Here is a 22,475-nt window from a genome sequence, read left to right as displayed (position 1 = left end):
CACAGCAACACCATCCAGGTACTGAGAAGAATCAGATAAACCCTCCTGCTGTCACCAGCTCCAATCCCCACCCAAGGCAGGGCCATGCAAAGCTTTGGGTTCTTTTGCAAATGCTCCTCATCAAAAACTTTGGCTTGGCTTCCTCCTCTTCTCACCCACGCAGAGATCCTGATGGGGAGTGTTTTAACCCAAGTGCTTCCAACGAGCACTGTCAGCTCTCCACAGGAAAACGCCCGAGGCAAAACCCTGTGCGGGCAATAAACTTGAAAGCAACATCAATAATTACCTGCAATGTATCCAGAAACCCCTTGCTGGGCAAGGCTTGTGAGCTTGGCATCAGAACATCAGCACAAGCAGAAAATTGCTGCTCATCTGAGAGCAGTATTGGATCACCAGACTCACGGAGGCTCCAATCCCAGGATAGTTGGGTGGGAAGGGACCTTAAAGCTCATCTTGTTCCAGCCCCTTGGCATGGGAAGAGAACCTCCCACTAGCCCAGGCTGCTCCAGCCTGACTTTCCCAAAGCATTTGGTGACTCTGGGGGAGTTCTCCCCCATTTTCCGAGTTTCTGCAGTGCTGTGCAGCTGCTTATGGATTGCTTGCACTTTTGAGTCTTTGGTTTCACCTTCCCCAGGTCGGTGTTACATCTCTCTGCAGGAATCCTAATGCTATTGGTCTGGGATCATTTCTCCCACTTATCAAGATAATTTGGAATTGTGAATCAGTTCTCTGTACTGTTTGTATCTCTTCCCAGCTTGGTACCTCAGAAATACACTGTACTCCCTGTTCCATAAGCTGCATTAATGAATGTATTACAGAGAACCAGATTCCACAAAAAAAAAAAAAAAAAAAAACACCAAAAAAAACCACCCAGCTGTTTCAAGTGGTTTTCGAGACTTTTCCTGACCCCTCCTATCCTTAGGGATAGAATCACCCCCCCCAGACCCACTGGTGCCAAGGAACAACAATTGAGCTTTGCACCAAGATAAAAGGTGGCAGCCTTGGGCTCTCAGGTGCCAGTGATGCCCCTTCCCTAACACTCCAAAAGCTGCAAGGCCTTTGTGCCCTGACACCTTTTGCCTGGGAAGAATCTTGTCCATCTTCAATTCATGTCTGAAAAATGGCAACATTTCTGACCCTCAGGTGCCAAGGAACAACGATTGAGCTTTGCACCAAGATAAAAGGTGGCAGCCTTGGGCTCTCAGGTGCCAATGATGCAGCATCACTAACACTCCAAAAGCTGCAAGGCCTTTTACCTGGGAAGAATCTTGTTCATCTTCAGTTCATGGCTGAAAAATGGCAACATTTCTGACCCTCAGGTGCCAAGGAATGATTGAGCTTTGCACCAAGATAAAAGGTGACAGCTTTGGGGTCTCAGGTGCCAGTGATGCACCTTCCCTAACACTCCTAAAGCAGCAAGGACTTTGGGTCCTGGCACCTTTGGTCTGGGAGGAATCTTGTCCATCTTCAATTCTTGGCTGGAAAATGGCAATATTTCTGACCCTCAGGTGCCAAGGAATAATTGAGCTTTGCACCAAGATAAAAGGTGGCAGCCTTGGGCTCTCAGGTGCCAGTGATGCAGCATCACTAACACTCCAAAAGCAGCAAGGACTTTGGGTCTTGCCACCTTCTATCTGGGTAAAATCTTCCTCTGTCTTCAATTCCTTGCTGAGCAATTCCTCCTAGAGAGAAGCCCAAGGCTGCCACCTTTTATATTCCTTTGCACAAGTGAGTCCTGGAAAATGACATTTTTCAGCCAAGTCTTGAAGATGGACAGCGATTCCTCCCAGACAAACTGTCCCAGTCCACAATGGTCTTGGACCTTTATGGACCTTCTGGGATTTTTTTAGGCTTTTTATGGACCTTTCAGGATTTTTGTATATATTGGGTCTTTTTAAGGGCTTTCCAAGTCATTTCAGGGCTTTCTATGGACCTTTTTGACCTTTCGGGCTTTTTATGGACATTTTTTGTGCTGTTTTGTGCTTTTCATGGACCTTCTGGTGCCTTTCCATATTTTGGGGGGTTTATGGACCTTTCAGGACTCCTGGCTTTACCTGGACAATTTTCTGGAATCCCTTTAGAGGCAGATGTTTTTTTCCTCCTTGTTATAATAATGGGAGAAACTGCAACCAAAACATTGCAAAGAATTCACTCATAGCAGATAAACAGGGAAGTTCCTACTGGGTTAGGAATGACTGTCTTGGAGAAGCAGGAGTGGGAAATGCTTGACACTAAACATCCCTCCTGGAAGAAATTTCAGCAGCATATTAATTTCAGAGCCAAGAAGTTTCTGCTTGTAGCTCACAGCTTAAAGCAGGAGGCAGAAACAGCTCTCAAGACTTTAGCACTGTCTTAATAGAAGACACTGCAGTAAGGGAAATAGTTTATCAAACCTCTGTATGTGTAACAAAAGTGGTATCAGCAAAATCCTACAGCATCAAAGCAAATCACCTTCCTATTTTTAGCTGTTAATCTTGTGTTTGGTTTAGTCCCACCAGCCATAAATAGCAGCTCTCCTGGGACTTGAGAGGAAGGTAAAAATGGCATTTAGCATCATGTCCTTAATGTCATTTCTGAGGTGGGTCTTCACTACCCACTTCAAGTTCTACTGCTTTAAATACCAGGACAAACACACTTTGGTCTGCTTTTGCCCATCCTGACTCTCAGGACCATATTTTCTCTCTATTTACTACATGGTTTGCTGAACTGAACTCCCTTTGCAGCATTTGGGAGGCTGACAACACACCCCTCACTGTGATTCCTGCTTTCCTGGCCAGGCTTTGCACACAGTTGCAGTTCCTCTCTCCATCAGCCTTGTTTGGACTGTGCTCACTGCAGCCAACCCTGGCACATCTCATTTTCTTTTGATGAAACTGCATTTTCAGTGGATGGCTGTGCCATCTATTTTTTCTCCCAGTGAGCCCTAATTAGGAGAACCAAGTTGTTGAAAGTCTTGTCTTGCCCTTCCTGCACACAAAGTCCTTTCACACACTCTGAGTTGCTGGTTTGTTTGGGGTTTTTTTTTTGTCAAACAGCTCAGCAAAGCTGACAGATTGACAGTCATTAAATGTAAAACTTTAGTTCACAATATCCCTAAATTACAAGTTTCCAATGAAAAATGACACTTGCTTAAGGCACACAGTGTGGTTCTCATCTTCTTTTCCTATTTCTGCCTATGAAGACTTAAAGTATTCTTCTTTTTAGTATGGTAATGCAAAATCCTCTTTCTTGCATCTCAAATTAAAAGAAGGAAAGCTCACTATGTGCCTTGGATAATGATTCAGCTATTGATCCAGAAGATGCTTTATTAGATTATTTTGAGGCAGACGAATGTAATTTAATACCAATTTATTTTCTATTCCTATGCCAGTCCAAGATACAATCTTTTCTGCATGAAATTAGCACTTTCTCCTTTCAACCTCGGAGAAAGATACTCTTTGCTCCTTGCTTGGATTAGTTTGGGGGAATTTTTTCAACAACATATTGATCTTGAGGGTTCTTGATAGTCTTTTCTGTTAATACCTTGAAGTCAAACCCTCAGCTGGGATTAGTGGGTTCTAGGCCTGTTTCTCTTTATGTATTAATGCAAGAACTGGTGGTGTGAAATAAATGGGAAAGAGATTCCAGATGTGGAAAATAAAGAGGAAAAATGAGCAGGTTTAATGCAGGCAGAGAGAAGGAAGAGGAGTGATATTCTTTTTACACAGCCATTTGTGACCTACAGGGGACACTGTGATGGTACCACACCAGGGCAGCCCAAAAGCATTTGGGACAGTCAAAATGAGGGTGTGTTTTTCTAAGACTGCCCAGCTGCTCTCCATGCAGCTCTTGCTGAGATACAACATCCTGCTCCTCACACCTCCCCTGAGCTGCCTCCCAGGCCAGGAACTGGTGGCTTTCCTGGAGGGTTCCTTATTGCCACCACATTCTGCCTGCTCTGGGCTCAGACGGGCACCAGATTATCACAGAATCACAGACTGCTGTGGGGTGGGAGGGACCTCATCTCATTCCACCCCTGGCACAGGCAGGGACACCTTCCACTAACCCAGGTTGCTCCAAGCTCTATCCATCCCTTGAACACTTCCAGGGATTGGGCAGCCACAGCTTTTCTGGGCAGAGCAGCAGGAGGGAAAATTTGGGCACAAATCTGTACCAGGAGCTGGCTTGGGTCTCACTCCTACTCATCAAACTTGCTGCAGAACATCCAGAAAATCAGATTTCAGAGGCAAGAAGTCACCTTTCCCACTCCACACCTCTGTCAGAAGAATGTTCCCTGCAGAGCACAGCTTGGCTTAGGCACTCAGACAGCAGCAGGGCTCCTTTTCCCACAGCATCACAGAGCAAGACAGAAGAATGTCAATCTGAAATAAAATCTCTACACTGCAAACAAAGCCAAACTTCCTGGAGAGCAGTAACTGGATATCCTTCCTTCAGTGCAAAGTTAGAGTAATTCTCAACACTTAAGTTTCAGGGAAATATTACAGAAAATTGTTATCCTTGCAAGACATTAACACTTCTCCATGTTCTAAAGGGAGCATCTCCACAGCATATTTGCCAAGAAGAAATAATGAGGGAGGGTTATTTTCCTCCTTTTCTCCTGCCTTTCACTGCTCTAGAGAGGAAGGATAAAGTCCTCATTAACAAAGAGAAACTTATGAAGCAGGAGGATAAAGTGGGGCACACACACTGTAGTTTTCCTGGCCAGAGCAGGAGTCTGTCACTGATAACAAAGGGGATGAAATTGCTAATTACAGCCCCGAGCTAGGAGGGCTTTCATGAGCAGTGTCATGCTGCAGCCTGAGCACCTGCTCTCAACAGGAAAGAAATGTTTCATCTCCAAAGGACAGACATGGCTGCAACCTTTTATGAGGCCACAGCACCTCTCCAGTCATTACCCCAGACTGATTAAAACTGCTTTGATCCTCTTCTCCTGGCTCTTTCCCCAGCCTGCCACGTTTGACTTTGCAGAAGCTTTTGCTTCAGTTTTACAACCTGTTTAATAGCTTGAATTCCTGAAGAGATCCTTTCAAGAGTACAGTCCACCAGCATAGAGTATTCCAGGAGACACCACAGCACTCTGTGCCTGTGGGAATGCAGGACTCACATCCACCCTTTCTTCCCTGCCAATCAAAACCCAACTCCAGAGGCCCAAGGGGGGCTGTGGAAATACAAGATGTTCTGAGGAACAGAACAGCATCAATGAGGTTCCTTTTGCAGCTCCTGAGTGCACAACTGGCTCTGACCAGGGACACACTGAGGTCCCTTTTCTGCAAAAAACATGACATGGAACTCAACAGCAAAGCTGCAGTTAACATTCTTCTGGTGAGAGAGGAAGAAACCACTGAAATGTGAAACCCCTTGATATATTTGTGTGTACTTTCATTTAATTAGAGTTAAAAAGTGATGCAGGACAACCCCAAGACACTTCTTTCCCACTGCTCCCAGGGACAGGATGCTGCAGGACACAGAATGACCTTGGTATGGTCATGCAGTGACCAGTACTGGGCCAAAGGAAGGATAATTACTGCTCAGCACCTGGCTATCAAACTATTCCAATGAACTGGCAACACTTTATTTCCCCTAATGGTCACAAGAACATTTGTTCCTGAAGGTTTTCAGAATGATCTGGCAGGTAAAGCATCAGACTGGAGCCAAGAGGAGGAGCTCTGTAATGGGTTTGAACTTACCTGCTGTGACCTTCAGAGAGTTGCTGCCTCTCTTATGGTTTCTTTTATCAACACTTGAAGGCCACTCTGAAGGGTCCAGACTCCCATGGTGGACACTGAGACCTGCCAGCATTCCCAGGATAAGTTAGAAGGAACAACCAGACTGACAGGAGGCTTTGGAGTGAAGTGTTTTTACTTGCAGTGTCACAGTGCCAGACTTGTACCTCAAGCTAAGAGCAGAATATACAGAGGATATTCAACACAGAGAACCTCAAGCACCTGAAAAGGAACAGCCAGCACTGGACAGTCAGAGAATCCTTCCTACAGGGTTTAAACCCTGCACAAAGCTTTAATAACACACTGAAAAATGCATTTTGGTCAAGGAAAATACAGTTACACAGGTTTAACAATTACTGACACAAACTCTTCATTTAAATTTGGCCAAATCTCTCTCTTCTTTCTACTTCAGGGAGCACTGATGTGCCAGCTGGAATATATATTTAATAACTTAGCACAGATGTGAGACATGGCCAGTTAATGTTTGAATAAGCTCTGAATCCGTGTCAAAAGAGAAACTAAGAGAACTCCCACAGCTCACTGAAATAATTTAACACATGGACAAGGAGGACAGTTAAGGTATGGCTAAGAGCTGTACATTCCACCTGAAGCTCAGACATTACTCCCAGCACTTCCAGGACAGTGGTTCCTTCTCCCCCCACTACCCATTGATGCGATAATTCACGTGGATTTCGGGTTTGATGTCACACACCAGGGACAGCAGCTGGGACATGACCACCTCACGGTTCTTCTGGAAGTTCTGCTGGATTACACTCATCTTCTCCTGAGTCTCCTTCTCAACTTCAGTGGTGCAGCTGCCATGAGATCCAAGTGCCTACAAACAGCAAAGAGGAAGCTCATGTGTGAGCAATGTGACAAAGAAATCACCACAGCAAGATCTATATTTTGTTTTTCTGGATTATCTCAGGGCATCTCAGCCATTAATCTTTGTTGAGGGAAGATTAATGTCAATGTTTATGTCAGAAAACAAAAGTACTGCTGAATCTTTTGCTCAGATTTCACTCTAAACTTGGCCAAGTTTGTATTTCATTCTCAGCCTCTGCCTTTTCATAGAATCACAGAATCATAGAATAGATTGGGTTGGAAAAGACCTCCAAGATCATCAAGTCCAACCCTTGGGCCAACTCCAGTCCCTTTACCAGATCATGGCACTCAGTGCCACGGCCAAGCTCAGGTTAAAAACCTCCAGGGATGGGGAATCCACCCCCTCTCTGGGCAGCCCATTCCAATGCCTGAGCACTCTCTCTGTAAAGAAGTTTTTCTGATCTCCAACTTCAATTTCCCCTGGCAGAGCTTGAGCCCATCGTGCCCCCTTGTCCTATTGCTGAGTGCCTGGGAGAAGAGACCAACCCCCACCTGGCCAGAACTTCCCTTCAGGCAGTTCCAGACAGTGCTGAGGTCACCTCTGAGCCTCCTCTTCTCCAGGCTGAACACCCCCAGCTCCCTCAGCCTCTCCCCACAGCACTTGTGCTCCAGTCCCTTCTCCAGCCTCGTTGCTCTTCTCTGGACTCGCTCCAGCCCCTCAATATCCTTTTATTCTCTTATAGAATCACTGAATGGTTTGGGTTGGAAGAGACCTTAAAGATTATCTTGTATCAAACCCTTGCCATGGGGACACTTATTCATTATCAGTTTAGAGAATGAGCTTCTAAAGAGTGCCCAAAATAAAGGTTCTGCTGTACAGATAATTAGAACCTGGAACTCCTGGGCACTACTGCTCTAGAGAGTGCAAGAAAAGTAACACCCCTGAGTTGGTTTAACCACAATTCACACCATCCCATTGCTTCTACCACTGGAAAATTTTCATAAAAATTTCTGCCTTCCTCTCTAGTAACCAGTGACAGGACCCAGGGAATGGCTGGAGCTGTGTCAGGGCAGGGACAGCACCCAGGGAATGGCTGGAGCTGTGCCAGGGCAGGGACAGCACCCAGGGAATGGCTGGAGCTGTGCCAGGGCAGGGACAGCACCCAGGGAATGGCTGGAGCTGTGCCAGGGCAGGGTCAGCACCCAGGGAATGGCTGGAGCTGTGCCAGGGCAGGGACAGCACCCAGGGAACAGCTGGAGCTGTGCCAGGGCAGGAACAGCACCCAGGGAATGGCTGAAGCTGTGCCAGGGCAGGAACAGCACCCAGGGAACAGCTAGAGCTGTGCCAGGGCAGGGACAGCACCCAGGGAATGGCTGGAGCTGTGCCAGGGCAGGGTCAGGTTGGATCTCAGGGAAAGGCTCTTCCCCCAGAGGGTGGTGGGCACTGATCAGGCTCCCCAGGGCAGTGGGCACAGCCCCAAGGCTGCCAGAGCTCCAGGAGGGTTTGGACAACACTTTGAGGGACAGGGTGGGATTGTTGGGGTGTCTGTGCAGGGTCAGGAGTTGGACTCAATGCTCCTTGTGGGTCTTTTCCCACCATTCTCTGGTTTTAGCAGGACTGTGGGCCACACCTCCCAGCTTACAATGCCCTTCTTGCCCCATCAGTGAGGGCAGAGAGAGAAAATTCTCATTAAAAGTGAAGAGAAAAAGGCCCAGAAGAAAAGACTAACACCCTGGGACTCAAATTCTTCTCTGTGGAAAAGGATGAGTAAAACAAAACCAGCTGACAGGCAGTGGAGTCACTGTGAGAGCCTGGAATTGCCTGGGATCATATTCCCAGGGAGCCAAACAATTGTGGAAATTATTGTGAAAATTATTCCTGACCCAGTGAGGCAATTAGGCAGGAGCAGAGGAGGTGGAAGGTGCTAACCAGAGAATGGACACAGGGGAGGATGCCAGGTCGTTTTTCTGAAGATCCTGGAACTGTCAGGGGCACATGGACAGTGCAAACAACCTCAGCTGGTGAAGGCCTCAGTTCTGTGCCTTTTGCCAATAATTCCTGTTGCTCAGAGGGAAAGGAGGCAGTCCCTGGGACACTACTGAGCAGAACACAAACCTTACAGCTGCTTCAGCAAGACCAGGAGCTACAAGGCAAGTGGTTCCCACCACATCAGCACAACAGAAACCAGCCTGTGACAGGAGGAATGAGCCTGGTCTCTTTTTGGACACTGCAGGTTTTGGGAGGCTGTCACCCATCAGGGCACCAGCCAGCCCATGAGTTTATTAATCTCATTCCCTGGCTGTTGAGATGCAATACAGCATGTTCTGAGTAATTCCCACTGGTTTTTCCATGCCACGTGGCTGTGGGTCACAGGAAGGCACTTAGGGAAGTGCTGCTCCTGCAACACCCTCCACCCCCAGGGCTGTTTCAGGGCAAGTGACCCCAAACACGAGGCTGAGGAGCTGTGGGGAAATGAATGAGGTAGAAAACCAACCGCTGCTTCCTTGGCCTTGAACTCCTTCTCCCGCTGCAGGCGGTACTGCTCGATCTCTGCCTGGGCTTCCTCCTTGGCCTGCTTCAGCCTCCGGTTCTTCCCTGTTCCCAGGGAAATAAAGAAGAGGAAGCACTGAGAGCCTGTTTCCCCGGCCTGCTGCACAGGCAGCCCCAAGCGAAGCCCCTGCTGTGCCCAGGCCGGGATTCTGATGGTGACAAGTCTCCGGGCTGCTCCCAGACCTGCTCCGGGCCCTGGCAGGAGGGTCCTACGGCGGGCGCGACCCCGTCACACACCGACACAGCCCCCGCCGCGCTCCCCGCGAACCCACAGCCGGGCCGCAAGGCCTGAGGAGGCCGCGCCGGCACAGGCCGGGCGGGGGCGGGGCGGGCCAGGCCGAGCTCCCCCGCCGCCTCAGCGGGGCCTGGCCGTGTATTGCCGTACTCACGCTTGCGGGCCTCGGCCACCTTCTCCGCGGCGCGTTTCTCGGCCTGCAGCAGCTGCTGGATGCCCTGCGACTGGCTCGCCATGGCGCCTCCCGCTGCGTGCGCTCGGGCCGCGGGCGGCGCAGAGACTGAGGGGTCCGCCCCGGGGGCGGGGACACGGGCACGGACACGCCCCCACCGCGCGGGCCACGCCCACAGATACGCCCCTCCGCCAATGACAGTGACCGCCCGCCGTTTAGGCCACGCCCTTATTGTCATGGCCACGCCCACCAATGACAGTGACCACGCCCTCCAAGCCACGGCCACGCCCCCACCAATGACAGTGACCAGGTCCGCTAAAGCCACGCCCACCCACCACTGTGGCCACGCCCCTTCATCCAAGCCACGCCCCCCGGGGTTTCTGAGGGGGCACCTCCGGGCCAAGGTGGTTCCCGATCTCGTCTCCCTTTACGGACCTTCCCGAGCCGTTTCTTTGCCCCCTCGCCACAAACTCCGTGTGCCATCTGCAGATATCCGCCTTACACTCCGTCAGGAAGGCGGTGCTGCGGTTTGGTTTCGTTTATTCCAGGGTTTTTAAGCACCAGAAGCGCGGCAGTGCCGGGCCGTTCCTCAGGCCCCCCCGCGGGGTCTTTTGTCCCTTCTGGGCCGTGACACCCCAAGCACCGACCCAGGGACACGAGGGGAGTCTATAACCAACCAGGGCCACCTTCTCCAGTGCCCCCCAAACACTTCACCCCACCGAGCCCAACCCTCGCCCGTCACACCCATTTAAATGCCCTGAAAGCGGCTCCCCCGACACCTTTTAGAGCATAAATTATAGTTGTTGTCCAATAATACGGGCGCTGAGGAAGCATCAGAGCCAGGACAGTGACTCATCTCTGCCGGGGGGCTCCTCCATCCCCCGTGATGGAAGGGACCGGAGAGGATGAATCAAATGCATATTTATAGTGCTGAATGGGAATTAGGAGTGTTTTCAGGGTGACCTTCAGCTGGGCCCGGCCATAAACTGAATGGACTTAACACGCCTGTCCATCCAGGGGTGTGTTTGCTTCAGGGAGAGAAAGATGAGCAGAAGAGCATAAATTTGGGGGTTGGAGCAAGCCTGGGAAGGGGCATAGAGGAATGGGAGGGGACATGGGGGGCTGTGAGGGGGCACAAAGGGATGGGATGGGGCATGGAGGGATGGGGCATGGAGGGATGGGATGGGGCATGGAGGGATGGGGCATGGAGGGATGGGATGGGGCATGGAGGGATGGGATGGGGCAGAGGGGGCTGGGACAGGGCACAGGGGGCTGGGATGGGGCACAGGGGGCTGGGATGGGGCATGGAGGGATGGGGCATGGAGGGATGGGGCATGGAGGGATGGGATGGGGCATGGAGGGATGGGGCATGGAGGGATGGGATGGGGCATGGAGGGATGGGATGGGGCAGAGGGGGCTGGGACAGGGCACAGGGAGCTAGGATGGGGCACAGGGGAATGGGATGGGGCACGGGGGGAGCTGGGATGGGATGGGGCACAGGGGAATGGGATGGGGCACAGGGAGCTGGGATGGGGCAGAGGGGGCTGGGAGAGGGCACAGGGGGCTGGGACGGAGCACAAGGGGATAGGAGGGGGCACAAGGGGATGAGAAGGGGCACAAGGGGATGGGAGAGGGCACAGGGGGCTGGGACGGAGCACAAGGGGATAGGAGGGGGCACAGGGGGATGAGAAGGGGCACAAGGGGATGGGAGAGGGCACAGGGGGCTGGGATGGGGCATGGAGAGATGGGGCATGGAGGGATGGGATGGGGCACAGGGGGCTGGGACGGGGCACAAGGGGATAGGAGGGGGCACAAGGGGATGAGAAGGGGCACAAGGGGATGGGAGAGGGCACAGGGGGCTGGGATGGGGCACGGGGGGAGCTGGGATGGGGCACGGGGGGTGCTGGGATGGGATGGGGCACAGGGAGCTGGGATGGGATGGGGCACAGGGGAATGGGTTGGGGCACAGGGGGCTGGGATGGGGCACGGGGGGAATGGGATGGGGCACAGGGAGCTGGGACATTTCTGGCAGAAGGGAAACCCACCCAAGATCTGGCACAGACAGGGCAGGTTGGGCCAAGGGGACACATTCCAGGTGCTGTGCTGGTTATCAGCGAGCACAGAAAGGATGGAAAAATCTTAGAATGGTTCGTGTTGGAAAGGACCTTCTCTAGTTCCAACCCTTCCTGACATTCTGTGTCTATTCCAAAATATGCCACATCAAAAATAAACCTGGTGGGACTCAGCTGGGACAAATCCAGGCTACTTTGCAACAGTAACAACCCAGATATGAGATTCTTCTCATCTGACCCCAACCCTGAGGAGCCCTTGCCCTCCTCTCACCCCAGACTTCTGCCAAAAGCCACAAAATCATTAAACTCTCCCACTGACTCCCAGTCCTCAGGTGATGCCCCTCAGTCCCACTCCCATCTGGAACCCCCCCATCCTCATTAGCAGCTCCAGTTCTTCTTTCAGGGGTGTCCCTTGTTGCTAATCAAAGCACTTGAGGTGACCCCAGGGGTGACCCAGGATGCTCTGCAGGGATAGCAGGGATCAGTCAGGGTTTGGAGCAAAGGGGCCCAGCTCTGCCCTGAAGTCACAGCCAGCACTGGGATGGGATTTTTCTCCTGGGGGATGATGGTTTTCCAACTCACAGCTTCTCTCTCTAAGGTGATGATGATCACACTGCCCTTTTCAGCCCCAAAATACCCCGGCTATGACCCCACTAAGTTTTCAGACAAAAATCCCTCCCACATTTCAGCTTTGGGCTGCCTAAAAAACATATGAAGAGTTTTCCAAAATTTCATTTTGAGAGTTAACAAATGGGGCAATAACAGTTTGTATTTAAAACAATCTTTTGCTTGTTTGTGGTGCTTTCTAGTTTACAGTTGCCCAAAAGCAAATTGAAACCTCATGGTGTGTGTCACATGAGACACACGTGAAGCCAAAAGCTGTTTGATCAACTTCTCCATTCACTTCAAATTTTAAAAAATTGCTTCTTATTTGTTACACTAAAAAAAAAAATAAAATTCTCAAACCTGCCCAGCTGATGGTACAGCTTTAATTCTACCAGCAATGGATTTAAAATTAATTAGCACCACAAGTACTTCTGAACTTGGCTTTTATTCCCTGAGATTCATTGAACATGAGCTTGTAACTCACTATTAGAGAAAGCAGCAATTGTTGACATAATGGCAGCAATAATGGCATTCCCTTATTTGTCCAGCACTGATTTCTTAATAGGATAAACTTTACTAATCCTAAATTTCATGTACCTCACATTCAACAGGGACTGCAGGAAGAATATCTTCAGAAGATCAAGGCTAGTCTTGCTCTCTAGCATGGGGAAATAAATTGTTAAAATATATAAATAAATGCATTTTCTTCTTCTTCACCTCCTTCCACAAGTCACAGCAATTAAAATTAAATGAAAACACATTTCTTAATTTTCTTGCTTTCTTCAAGAGCTTTTTTTTTTATTTTCTTGCAAGCATTGAAGGCTTATTTTCATTTCTGAGCTGCATTTTTCCTCTTTCTGCTTTTGTTCTACACTGGGTCATAACTCCAAGCATAGGTCACCCAGGTTCCTGAAATACCAGATGTAAAAACCCCACAGCTTGTTTTTATTTTTCTTTCAGTTTCTAAGCCCAAAAAAACATGTGCAATGTCTTATGACCCCTCAGTCATTAAGAATTCCCAGACACATTTCATCAGAATGAGATTTTAAACACTGTCTCTGGCTTCTTTCCAAATCAGGTAATTACATTTTTCCTCTCTAAATTCCCTTACACTTTCAATTGGATATGTTATTATTCTCCATTCCCCAACTTAAACTGTTATTCTGTGCAATTGTCTGCTCTTTTAAGGAGGTTTTGTGTTAATGCCTGGGACCCAAACTGGTCTCTCTTCTGACATTTAGTTCATTAAACAGGAATCACTTCAAGGCATTGAGATGATGCAGCTGTTGGATGTTGATAAATGGTAATTAAAAGACAACCAGTGAATAATTATTAATTAGCAGTAATTCAAATTTAAAAGCAGAGGACTATAAATCTAAGGACAGCACAGCAGCAGAATTTACACAGAAATCAATTAAACCCTGAAGTCCACAAGTCAGTACAACCAACCTACACCAAGAACTTGGCTCTAATATCCCAAAATAAGAAAAATGCTTCATTTATCATTTGGAGCTCCTTTGTGATCAAGGACAATTTAATGCCTGGAGCAACCCGATTGCAGTGATGGAATTACACCAGAATGGACTCACATTTATATGGTAGGAATTGATTTATTTTTAAGCAGTCCAAGAAGCCCTATTTCTGTGTCAGCTCTTGGTCCCTTTCTTTGGGATAATCCAGCTGCTTTGGGGTGCTGCTGGGCTGGGGCCAGTGGTCACCAGGGAGCCTGGAGACTCCCTCCCCAGCATCTCCACTGGGATGGTCTGAGCAGTGGAGACACCTCTGTGGCAGGATGGGCTGCCCTGGTGAGCCCAGAATCCAGTCAGGGCATTCAAACAGCCCAACCTCTCTAGCAAGTTACTGCTGGTTTGGTGTTGAATTGTGCCCAAATCAGCCTGGTTCCCCACACTTCAAACACACATCCTGCTTTTTGAAGCAGGATTTGACAGATAAGGGGCTCACTGGCCTGGAAATCTGTGACTAGTAGTCCCTCAATTTATAAAAGCCCAATCTAATTTCACGTGGCAGAGTCTTCCAGAGACTTTCCTGGAGTGTGTGGAGCTTCTCCCATGAAGCAGGGACTCCTCTCCATAGTCAGTCCCCAGGGCTTAAGAGAAATCAAGCAAATCTATCCCTACCTCACATGGTGAATTCTATCAATCTCCACTTAATGATTGTTTCTTTTTGCTGGCTTTGATACAATTGCTTTAATATCATTGCTTTGATACAGTGCACTGTACTATTTTATGCTATATTAAACTCTACTAGTAGGTTTTTAGCTTTTACACTGTGTAGTAAATAACTTTGATCAAGATCTTTCATCTGTTCACTTGTCTGTTCATTTTTCATAATAAATAATTCATTTTATATAAATATACCTGATTTGCCACCATTAAATCCTGAGGGACAAAGTGATTTATTCACCCTGGGCTTCTTGGTGGTGGAGGGGTCTCAAAGTTGTTAAAAACTTGTCACTATTTATACATTTCAGCAAACAAAGGAATTAATTCTCATTGGCCACACAGTTCTCTTGTTCTATTGGTTAAATGATTCTCTCGCTTCTAATGCTAATTAGTCCCATGCTCAGCCTGTCTCTTGCTTTGAATCAGTGGTCGCGATCTCCCCCTGCCAGAATTACCTCTTAGTCAGTCAGAGCTGATTTCAGCGCAGCTGCTGAGGTGGCTTTTCTTGTGGATTCTTTGTGTCCATTGTCAGTGATCGGTTCTTCTCCCCCAGCTCTGTTTACCTCCCCCTTAGTCTGGGATGTGTGTGTGGCTCAGCTTCACGAACGAAGCTTTGGGCAGGGCTGTCCCCACGTGCCCTTCCAGCCTGCGCAGTGGATTTTAGGTGAGGCTCAGCGTGCGCAGAACTGGCCCCACCGTTTCAGTCCTGAGGTTCATCTGCCACGGCCGAGCGAGCTTGGACAGTGCCAGTGAAGTCCTCAGGACTAGAACCTACAGCCCCCGGCATTGCCCAGGAGGTCTCCCATCCAAGTACTAATCCGGGGCTGACCCTGCTGAGCTTCCGAGATGTGACGGGATCGGATGGCAGGGAGGCATTTAACTGCCTACCTGACTGGGTAGAGAGTCTGCTTTCCACAAAACACCTGGGCTCACCCCCAAGGGGTGCATTGCTGAGCCTTCTGTGTCTGTGGCTCAGCTTCACGAACGAAGCTTTGGGCAGGGCTGTCCCCACGTGCCCTTCCAGCCTGCGCAGTGGATTTTAGGTGAGGCTCAGCGTGTGCAGAACTGGCCCCACCGTTTCAGTCCTGAGGTTCATCTGCCACGGCCGAGCGAGCTTGGACAGTGCCAGTGAAGTCCTCAGGACTGTCTACAGCACCCGGCATTGCCCAGGAGGTCTCCCATCCAAGTACTAATCCGGGGCTGACCCTGCTGAGCTTCCGAGATCTGACGGGATCGGATGGCAGGGAGGCATTTAACTGCCTCAGTCTGGGATAACACCCGGACAATTGTACCACTTGTTCTTATCTCCAGCTCCCACTGTGGTGCTTTAACTTGCAGACCAAGTTCCAGATTTCCACAGAGTGGGGCTTCAGTGCTCCTTGGTGGGCACCAAGGCCACGTGTCCCATAACTTGGGGTGGGCTTTGACCAGCGATCTGTGAACAAGCAGCTGTTTCTTTACAACTTGCCACAGTGGGATTTTTTTGTCTGGATGCATTTCCTGACCAATCTTACCTCACCCCATGGCTTGGAGTCATTGCCTTCCTCTCACTCCACTCTGTGTTTATCTCATGGCAAACTCCTTCTGTGGTTTTAACAGAGTTTGAGACAGGCAGCTGTGATCTTAAAGTCCTTACACCCACCAGTCTCAGTTTCACATAACTCAGGATCTTTCCAGGAGAGCCAGGGAAGCTGGCAGCTCTGATTAGGAATTCTCCTGTTGTGATAACATGTCAGCAAACCTTATTAATTCCTTCTCTACCTAAAGAAATCTCCAGTCATATTTCCTTGACATCTACTGGCATATCCATTCTTAATCAGAGGTCAAGTTCCTTTGCAAAGGACGTGTCTGGAAAGATTCATTAGTTTGACATGTGACTGAGCACTCCCCATGGGGCTGTTGCCTCTGAGGGACCTGGTGCATCCAACATCCATGGGATTCCTGCATCAGGGAACACACTGGGTGAACTGTCATGGACTCAGCCACATCCACAGAGGGCACAAGCTGTCCAGAGTAGGATTTTGATTTTATTGATGATTTAGATGAGGGGATTGAGTCCATCATCAGCAAATTTGCTGATGACACCAAGTTGGGAGGGAGTGTCGACCTGCTGGAAGACAGGAGGGCTCTGCAGAGGGATCTGGATAGTCTGGAGGGATGGGCTGATTCCAATGGGATGGAGTTCACCAAGGCCAAGTGCAGGTCCTGCCCTTTGGCCACCCCAACTCCTGCAGCGCTCCAGGCTGGGCACAGAGTGGCTGGAGAGCAGCCAGGCAGAGGGACCTGGGGGGACTGAGGGACAGGAAGCTCAACAGGAGCCACCAGTGTGCCCAGGTGGCCAAGAAGGCCAAGGGGATCCTGGCCTGGATCCAAACTAGCGTGGCCAGCAGGCCCAGGGCAGTGACCCTTCCCCTGGACTCTGCCTTGGGGAGGCCACACCTTGAGTGTTGTGTTCAGTTCTGGGCCCCTCAGTTGAGGCAAGAGATTGAGGGGCTGGAGCGGGGCCAGAGAAGAGCAACGAGGCTGGAGAAGGGACTGGAGCACAAGTGCTGTGGGGAGAGGCTGAGGGAGCTGGGGGTGTTCAGCCTGGAGAAGAGGAGGCTCAGAGGTGACCTCAGCACTGTCTGGAACTGCCTGAAGGGAAGTTCTGGCCAGGTGGGGGTTGGTCTCTTCTCCCAGGCACTCAGCAATAGGACAAGGGGGCACGATGGGCTCAAGCTCTGCCAGGGGAAATTGAAGTTGGAGAGCAGAAAGAAATTCTTTGCAGAGAGAGTGCTCAGGCATTGGAATGGGCTGCCCAGAGAGGGGGTGGATTCCCCATCCCTGGAGGTTTTTCAGGTGAGCTTGGCCGTGGCACTGAGTGCCATGATCTGGTAAAGGGACTGGAGCTGGACCAAGGGTTGGACTCGATCTCGGAGGTCTTTTCCAACCCAATCCATTCCATGATTCTATTCTATGATTTTTAGATATGACAGCAAAAAGAAAAAATCAGGTCCTGGTCTATAGTATCACAGACCAACCCAAAAGCTTGGACTGCTGAAAGCAACTGCCAGCTCTTCATCAGCCTCTGTAAGAACAAGGGTATTACTCCCAGTCCACTGGGAAGAAACACAGGAAAAATCTTGTTTCCTCCACCATAAAAGATCTTTCAGCTTTTCAGCTCTGCTTTCTCTGCCCCAAACCCCCTGTGTAATGTCATTGTGTACCACGGTACAGCCACTGCAGGATTTGTGATGGATGATACAATCCCCCGTACGTAGATTGTTTGGTGCTTTGAGATGTTTGAGTAAATGACACACCACAGCCTAAGACTCATTATCAATATTGCCTGGAAATATCAGAAGCGTCTGAGGCCGCAGTTTAATTTGGATGCTTATCAGAAGCTCGAGAGAAATGGAAATCTGTGACAATAACAAAACACTGCAGCAGTGATGCCAAGCAGCTGATGTATTTCTGGGCCACGGGGGAAGAGCTGTGGGTGCTGAGGGATCCTTCCTCTTACTTGTTCAAACAAAAGTGATGCTGAGAAACATCCAAGTGACACTTGTCTGGGGCTGGAGCAAATATCCCTCTTGCCTCTGGGGCCTGATGAGATGTATAACAAGAGCTGCTGATGTGCAGGTTCCTCGTGGGACTGCTCACATCAGTCAGCTACAGGGCTCCTGCCTGCTAAATGAAGCAGATTTGTCTCCATGAAGTCAGTGGAGCAATAGACCCTTCACTGCAGAAGTTCAGCCAAATGCTCTGAATTACCCCAGGAAGGTGAACGTCCCTCGCTCTCAGCTCAGCAGAGGTTGGAGCCTGAAGTCAGACGACAAAGAGCTGCTCAAGGAAGCTTTTTCAGAGGTACATAAGCACCTGGGCATGCAGATAGCTACCTAGTGGAACTAATTTGTTTACAACATTCATGGAAAAATCTTAATAACCAATTTCTATATTTAGTCTAAATGCCTTTGAAAATCCAAGCTCTATATCCCTGTGCTTCCTGTCCCTTCCACTCACGTGGGGCTATGGGAAAAAGACTAAAATAAACTCACAGCCAGCACAACCCTCCTGTGGTCCTGATGTTTGTCCAACACGACCCAAAGGCTCCTGCTCTGCTTTGGCCATGCTGTAGACCCAGTTTTTGACTTTTAATTACACAGTTCATTGCAGTGTCAAGTGAAATACCCAGTTTACCTGAATTACCCTCTCATTCTCTGCCTGCTTTCCCCCCCCCCCCCAGATCAAAACCCTACTCCATCCCTCTTGATTTCCATTGTGATTTGCCAGACAGCTTTTAGCTGCAGGGACAAGTCAAATCAATCTGGTTTTCCACTACTTCATCCATCAGCTTCATGCTTCACCCAGCATTGAGCCTTCTGCTGGCAGGATGGGCTCTGCAGCACTTGGCCATCACCAAACCAGCCCAGGGCCATGTGGGCACCGAGTTCCAGAGCTGCTGGAGCAGAGGCTGCAATGATCTGCCTCACTGTGCCACGGGCAGGGGCACAGGAGCACAGTTAGGGCTCCATGTAATGAAATTACACTTCAGTAGGTTTCAGGATATTAATAACGTGATTAACCTGAAACAACCGCAGTAACAAATTGATTATCAAGAGCAATAAATCATCTTACACACACAGGTAGCCTGGGGGGTTTTTTTGCATCACAAAGCCATGAGTCCATCTACAGGACTGCAACAGCCTCCAGCACAAAGCAATGCCCAGAAAAACTTGTTTAAACAATTTGGGGAATGCAGAAGGCAAAGGAGGAGACGGTTTCTCACTTTTACATCTCTCAGATGTGGACACAAGTCATGTGGCTTCTTTTTCTGCCTCTCCTCACCTCCATTTCCAGAAGACTTTGGGAATGGCTTTGCAGGGCTGGAGCCAGGACAAGACATGACTGCTCTGAGCATGAAGGACACAAGCAGGAGTGTCCCCAGCACGGAGCAACCCAGAGCCTGCAAGTGACACCAAGTTGCTGAGTAATGGGCTGCTCCCCCTGTATCCCAAAGCCCTGAGATCCCTGCATTGGCTCCTGCAGTTTGCCACACACAACCCTTGGAATGCAAACTCTGGGCTCAGCCCCACTGGATCCAGCTGCATTCCCACCACAGTTACAGGGATCCAATGGGGCTCGTGGTGCTGCAATGTTTGAAGGACATGAAAGCACCAGATACCCAAATCCACTCCACATGGATAGGTGGAACCTGAACTCTCATTTCCTTTGAGGCACAAGTGAATAACTCCTGCATATGGACTGTAAGTCACCTGCTCCCATCTCCTGATCCAGGCAGGAAACAGTGAGTGAGGGCCCTGCTCACACCCTTGGGGGTGGCACTGCCTGTCCTGGGAGGTTCATTAACCCTCAGCTGGGACATTGCCCTGCTTGTACCCACAGCCACAGGGCTGGAGAGGGAAAAAGCATGTGCCCCTCAGCCTCTGAAGCAGGCTATTTATAACATCAAGAACATTTCAGGGAATATATTTGAAATCAGGCACAGAAGCAGCAGCAGAGAAACAGCCATTAGGCTTGACATGAGCACCCAGAGTGATCTGCTACACCCAGTCCCCATCCACATGCAGGGAGACAGCAGCAGCACTACAGCACACCAGTGCCAGGGCTTATTTCCCTTCCAGGTGCCTCCTGGGTGGTCTCTGTCAGCTGTAGGAAGGGGCTCAGGTCTTTCTATAGCTCAGAATCCCCTTGTCCACATCTCTTCCATCATCTCTGATCCATACTGGGAATCAGCAGATGACAGAACCCTTCACAGCCCTCTGGCTCTCCAGTGCACAAGGAGTTACTCAGCTGCTCCTTGTACCAAGGCTGAGAGTGGAGCAGGAGTCTTCCCAGAGACAGATGGGACGAGAAGTGCCAACTGCTGCTGTTAATAAGTCAAAGGAAGTCTGACCATCCAATTCAAGTCTCTGGGCCACAGCTCACTGCTTTAATTTGAGCATATTTTACAGCCAGTGACAAAAATTAGTTCCAAGCCAAGGAGATCACTAAGACACCCAGGGGTTGAGCCAGGGTGCTTGGTACCATGTGATATGCTGACCTGGTTTAATGCTGGCATCAAAAGACAAATACCCACTGGGCTTTGAGACCTGTTGGGAACTGCAACAAGGCTCATTGCACCCCACAAAGGCAGAAGGAGCCTTTCATAGAGACATTTCTGGGCCAGGAGGAATCCAGAAAGGGATTGGCAGACCAGGTGTCTCAAAGCCTGTCACACATTGCAGTGGTGGTGGAGTCAGGGCTTGGAAAGACTGAGATGAGTTGGGAGAACTTGCTTCTCTCCCAGCCTTGGCAGCAGAGCTCTCAGAGGGGTGACATCCTGCTTCCCTTTGATTCCTGCAGTGCAGGAATCACTGAGCTGATCTGCCATCCCCCAGCCCTCAGTCCCCACTTTTCTGGGGAGCAGCAAACATTAGAGAACAGTGGACAAGCTGCTGCTTTCTCAGGGAATTCAGCCTGGCCAGTAAATCAGCTCCTGGCTGCCAGTCCTTCACTGCAGAGCCTTGCCCCAGACCAAGGTCAGAGCGAGCCCCGAGTGCTGCAGGAGCCTTGAACTTCCTCCCAGTGACACACAGAGCAAAGCCTATCAATATTCTGTGCTCTCCAGCCTGTCTCCTTATATCCAAATCACACTGATGTCCTGACCCACCTCTTGATGCTGCCTCAAGTACCCCTTTGGAGCAATATCAAGCCCCCCAGCAGCAGCAGCACAGCTCCTGGGTTAGGTTGGTTGTTCTGCCCAACATGAAACGCAGCAAAGAGAATTTGAAATAAAAGACAAAAAAATTACATGTAGAATTTGTCTCTGCCATCTCATTCTGCTCTTGGCTATGACTCTGGTGGAGTTCAAACTCCATCTCCATTCCAGGTGGCTCAGAAGTGGAGATGGGAGCAGTTTCACTTGTTCCTACTGATGCTGTGAATGACCCTCCCCCAAAAACAGGACTTTGAGCCACGTTAGTGTAGGGTAAGATAAAAAGTAAAGGTCCTTTAATAACACAGGGCCTACAGCCCACAGGAATACAGGATGACATGCATGTGTCCCAGTTCTAGTTTCCATGGCTTTTATAATAAGATCCCTCCAATCATTGCTTTACACATTTCTCAGTCCAGCCCCAGTTCCACTGCTGGTCCAACCCCTGGAATTGGGTCTGGGGTCGTCAAGACCCTCTGTCTTCATCAGCTCCTCTTCCTCAGGCACACAAAGGTCCTTTGGAGTTCATCCAGTTCTGGCTTTTGGGTCACTCTGACCCATGTTTATGTTTCATTCTGTGGGCCTTCTGATATCCTTCAGCTCTACCTTGGAAAGGAGTCTAAACAAGATTAATTAACTAAAGGAATTTGAGCTCCCTGTTCTGGGACAGGGGTAGTGATAGAAAGGCATTAAACTTAAACTGTTAGAAATATTAACCCTCTAAAAATCTACAACTACTGTGTTCCTAAAATCTACAAAATGTGAAAATCAGAACAAAAACCCCTTTGGCATCACTACCACAGACACCCTGTCCACAGATCCAGGAAACCTGGTCTTGCTACTGTCATTGGTACAGAAAAACACATTTATGATGGGTAAAAGCACCTGTCCAATTCTGATCCAAGTTCATTGGTGTAGAAGGCCTAAATTATGGGATTTTGCTCAAGAGGAATTCAGTTTGTCTTTCTACAGTGCTCCAGCAGATTAGATCCAAAGCCGCAGGTAAGGACATCCTCACCTGGAATTCTCTTTACCAGTGTCCAGCTCAGTTGTGTTTGTTTTCCACAGGATTTGCACCCTTTCAAAGATGCCTGTTATCAGTCCCAAACATTTGATATAGCTAATGCATATATCCACATGCACCCCTTTCCTCCTCTCCCTCTAATTTAGAGGGCCTGTGTAATTTGGGGCTGCCACTCTGGATGGATTGCAGGGAGTTAAGGGAGACACCTCATGTAGCCAGATACATATTTCATTACAAAAAGCTCAGACTTCCCTGTTTAAACCCCTTTGCCACGATTGATGGCTGGTATTTAAACCAGCACAGAGCATTTCCTAAAGCATTTTATCCACTTTAATTAAAAAGTAGTATCCATAGAGCAAGGCAGGTGTGCTGTACACCAGAAGGAGG

At 49.3% G+C, this 22,475-nt stretch overlaps 1 protein-coding gene across 1 annotated transcript; it reads right to left on the bottom strand.

Moving 5' to 3' along the window:
- Positions 1-5,980: 5,980 nt before the first annotated feature.
- Positions 5,981-9,625, bottom strand: ATP6V1G1 (ATPase H+ transporting V1 subunit G1). Its single transcript, XM_071574234.1, has 3 exons — positions 9,489-9,625; positions 9,044-9,144; positions 5,981-6,558 (listed from the first exon to the last, which is right to left on the bottom strand). The coding sequence occupies exons 1-3, from the start codon at positions 9,568-9,570 to the stop codon at positions 6,385-6,387; spliced, it is 357 nt and encodes a 118-aa protein (XP_071430335.1). The 5' UTR covers positions 9,571-9,625; the 3' UTR covers positions 5,981-6,384.
- Positions 9,626-22,475: the final 12,850 nt, after the last annotated feature.

The sequence above is a fragment of the Pithys albifrons genome, chromosome 20, assembly GCF_047495875.1.
Source record: "Pithys albifrons albifrons isolate INPA30051 chromosome 20, PitAlb_v1, whole genome shotgun sequence".
NCBI classification, from domain to species: Eukaryota; Metazoa; Chordata; class Aves; order Passeriformes; family Thamnophilidae; genus Pithys; species Pithys albifrons.
The sequence above is the reverse complement of the archived record's forward strand: the minus strand, read 5'-3'. Positions and strand labels throughout refer to the sequence as shown.

Excerpts from the sequence above, each read along its gene's own strand:
- ATP6V1G1 (XM_071574234.1), bottom strand. The coding sequence starts at position 9,570 with ATGGCGAGCCAGTCGCAGGGCATCCAGCAGCTGCTGCAGGCCGAGAAA. Across the intron at positions 9,145-9,488 it reads GGTGGCCGAGGCCCGCAAGC|GGAAGAACCGGAGGCTGAAG; the intron begins GTGAGTACGGCA and ends CCCTGGGAACAG. Across the intron at positions 6,559-9,043 it reads TCAAGGCCAAGGAAGCAGCG|GCACTTGGATCTCATGGCAG; the intron begins GTTGGTTTTCTA and ends TGCTGTTTGTAG.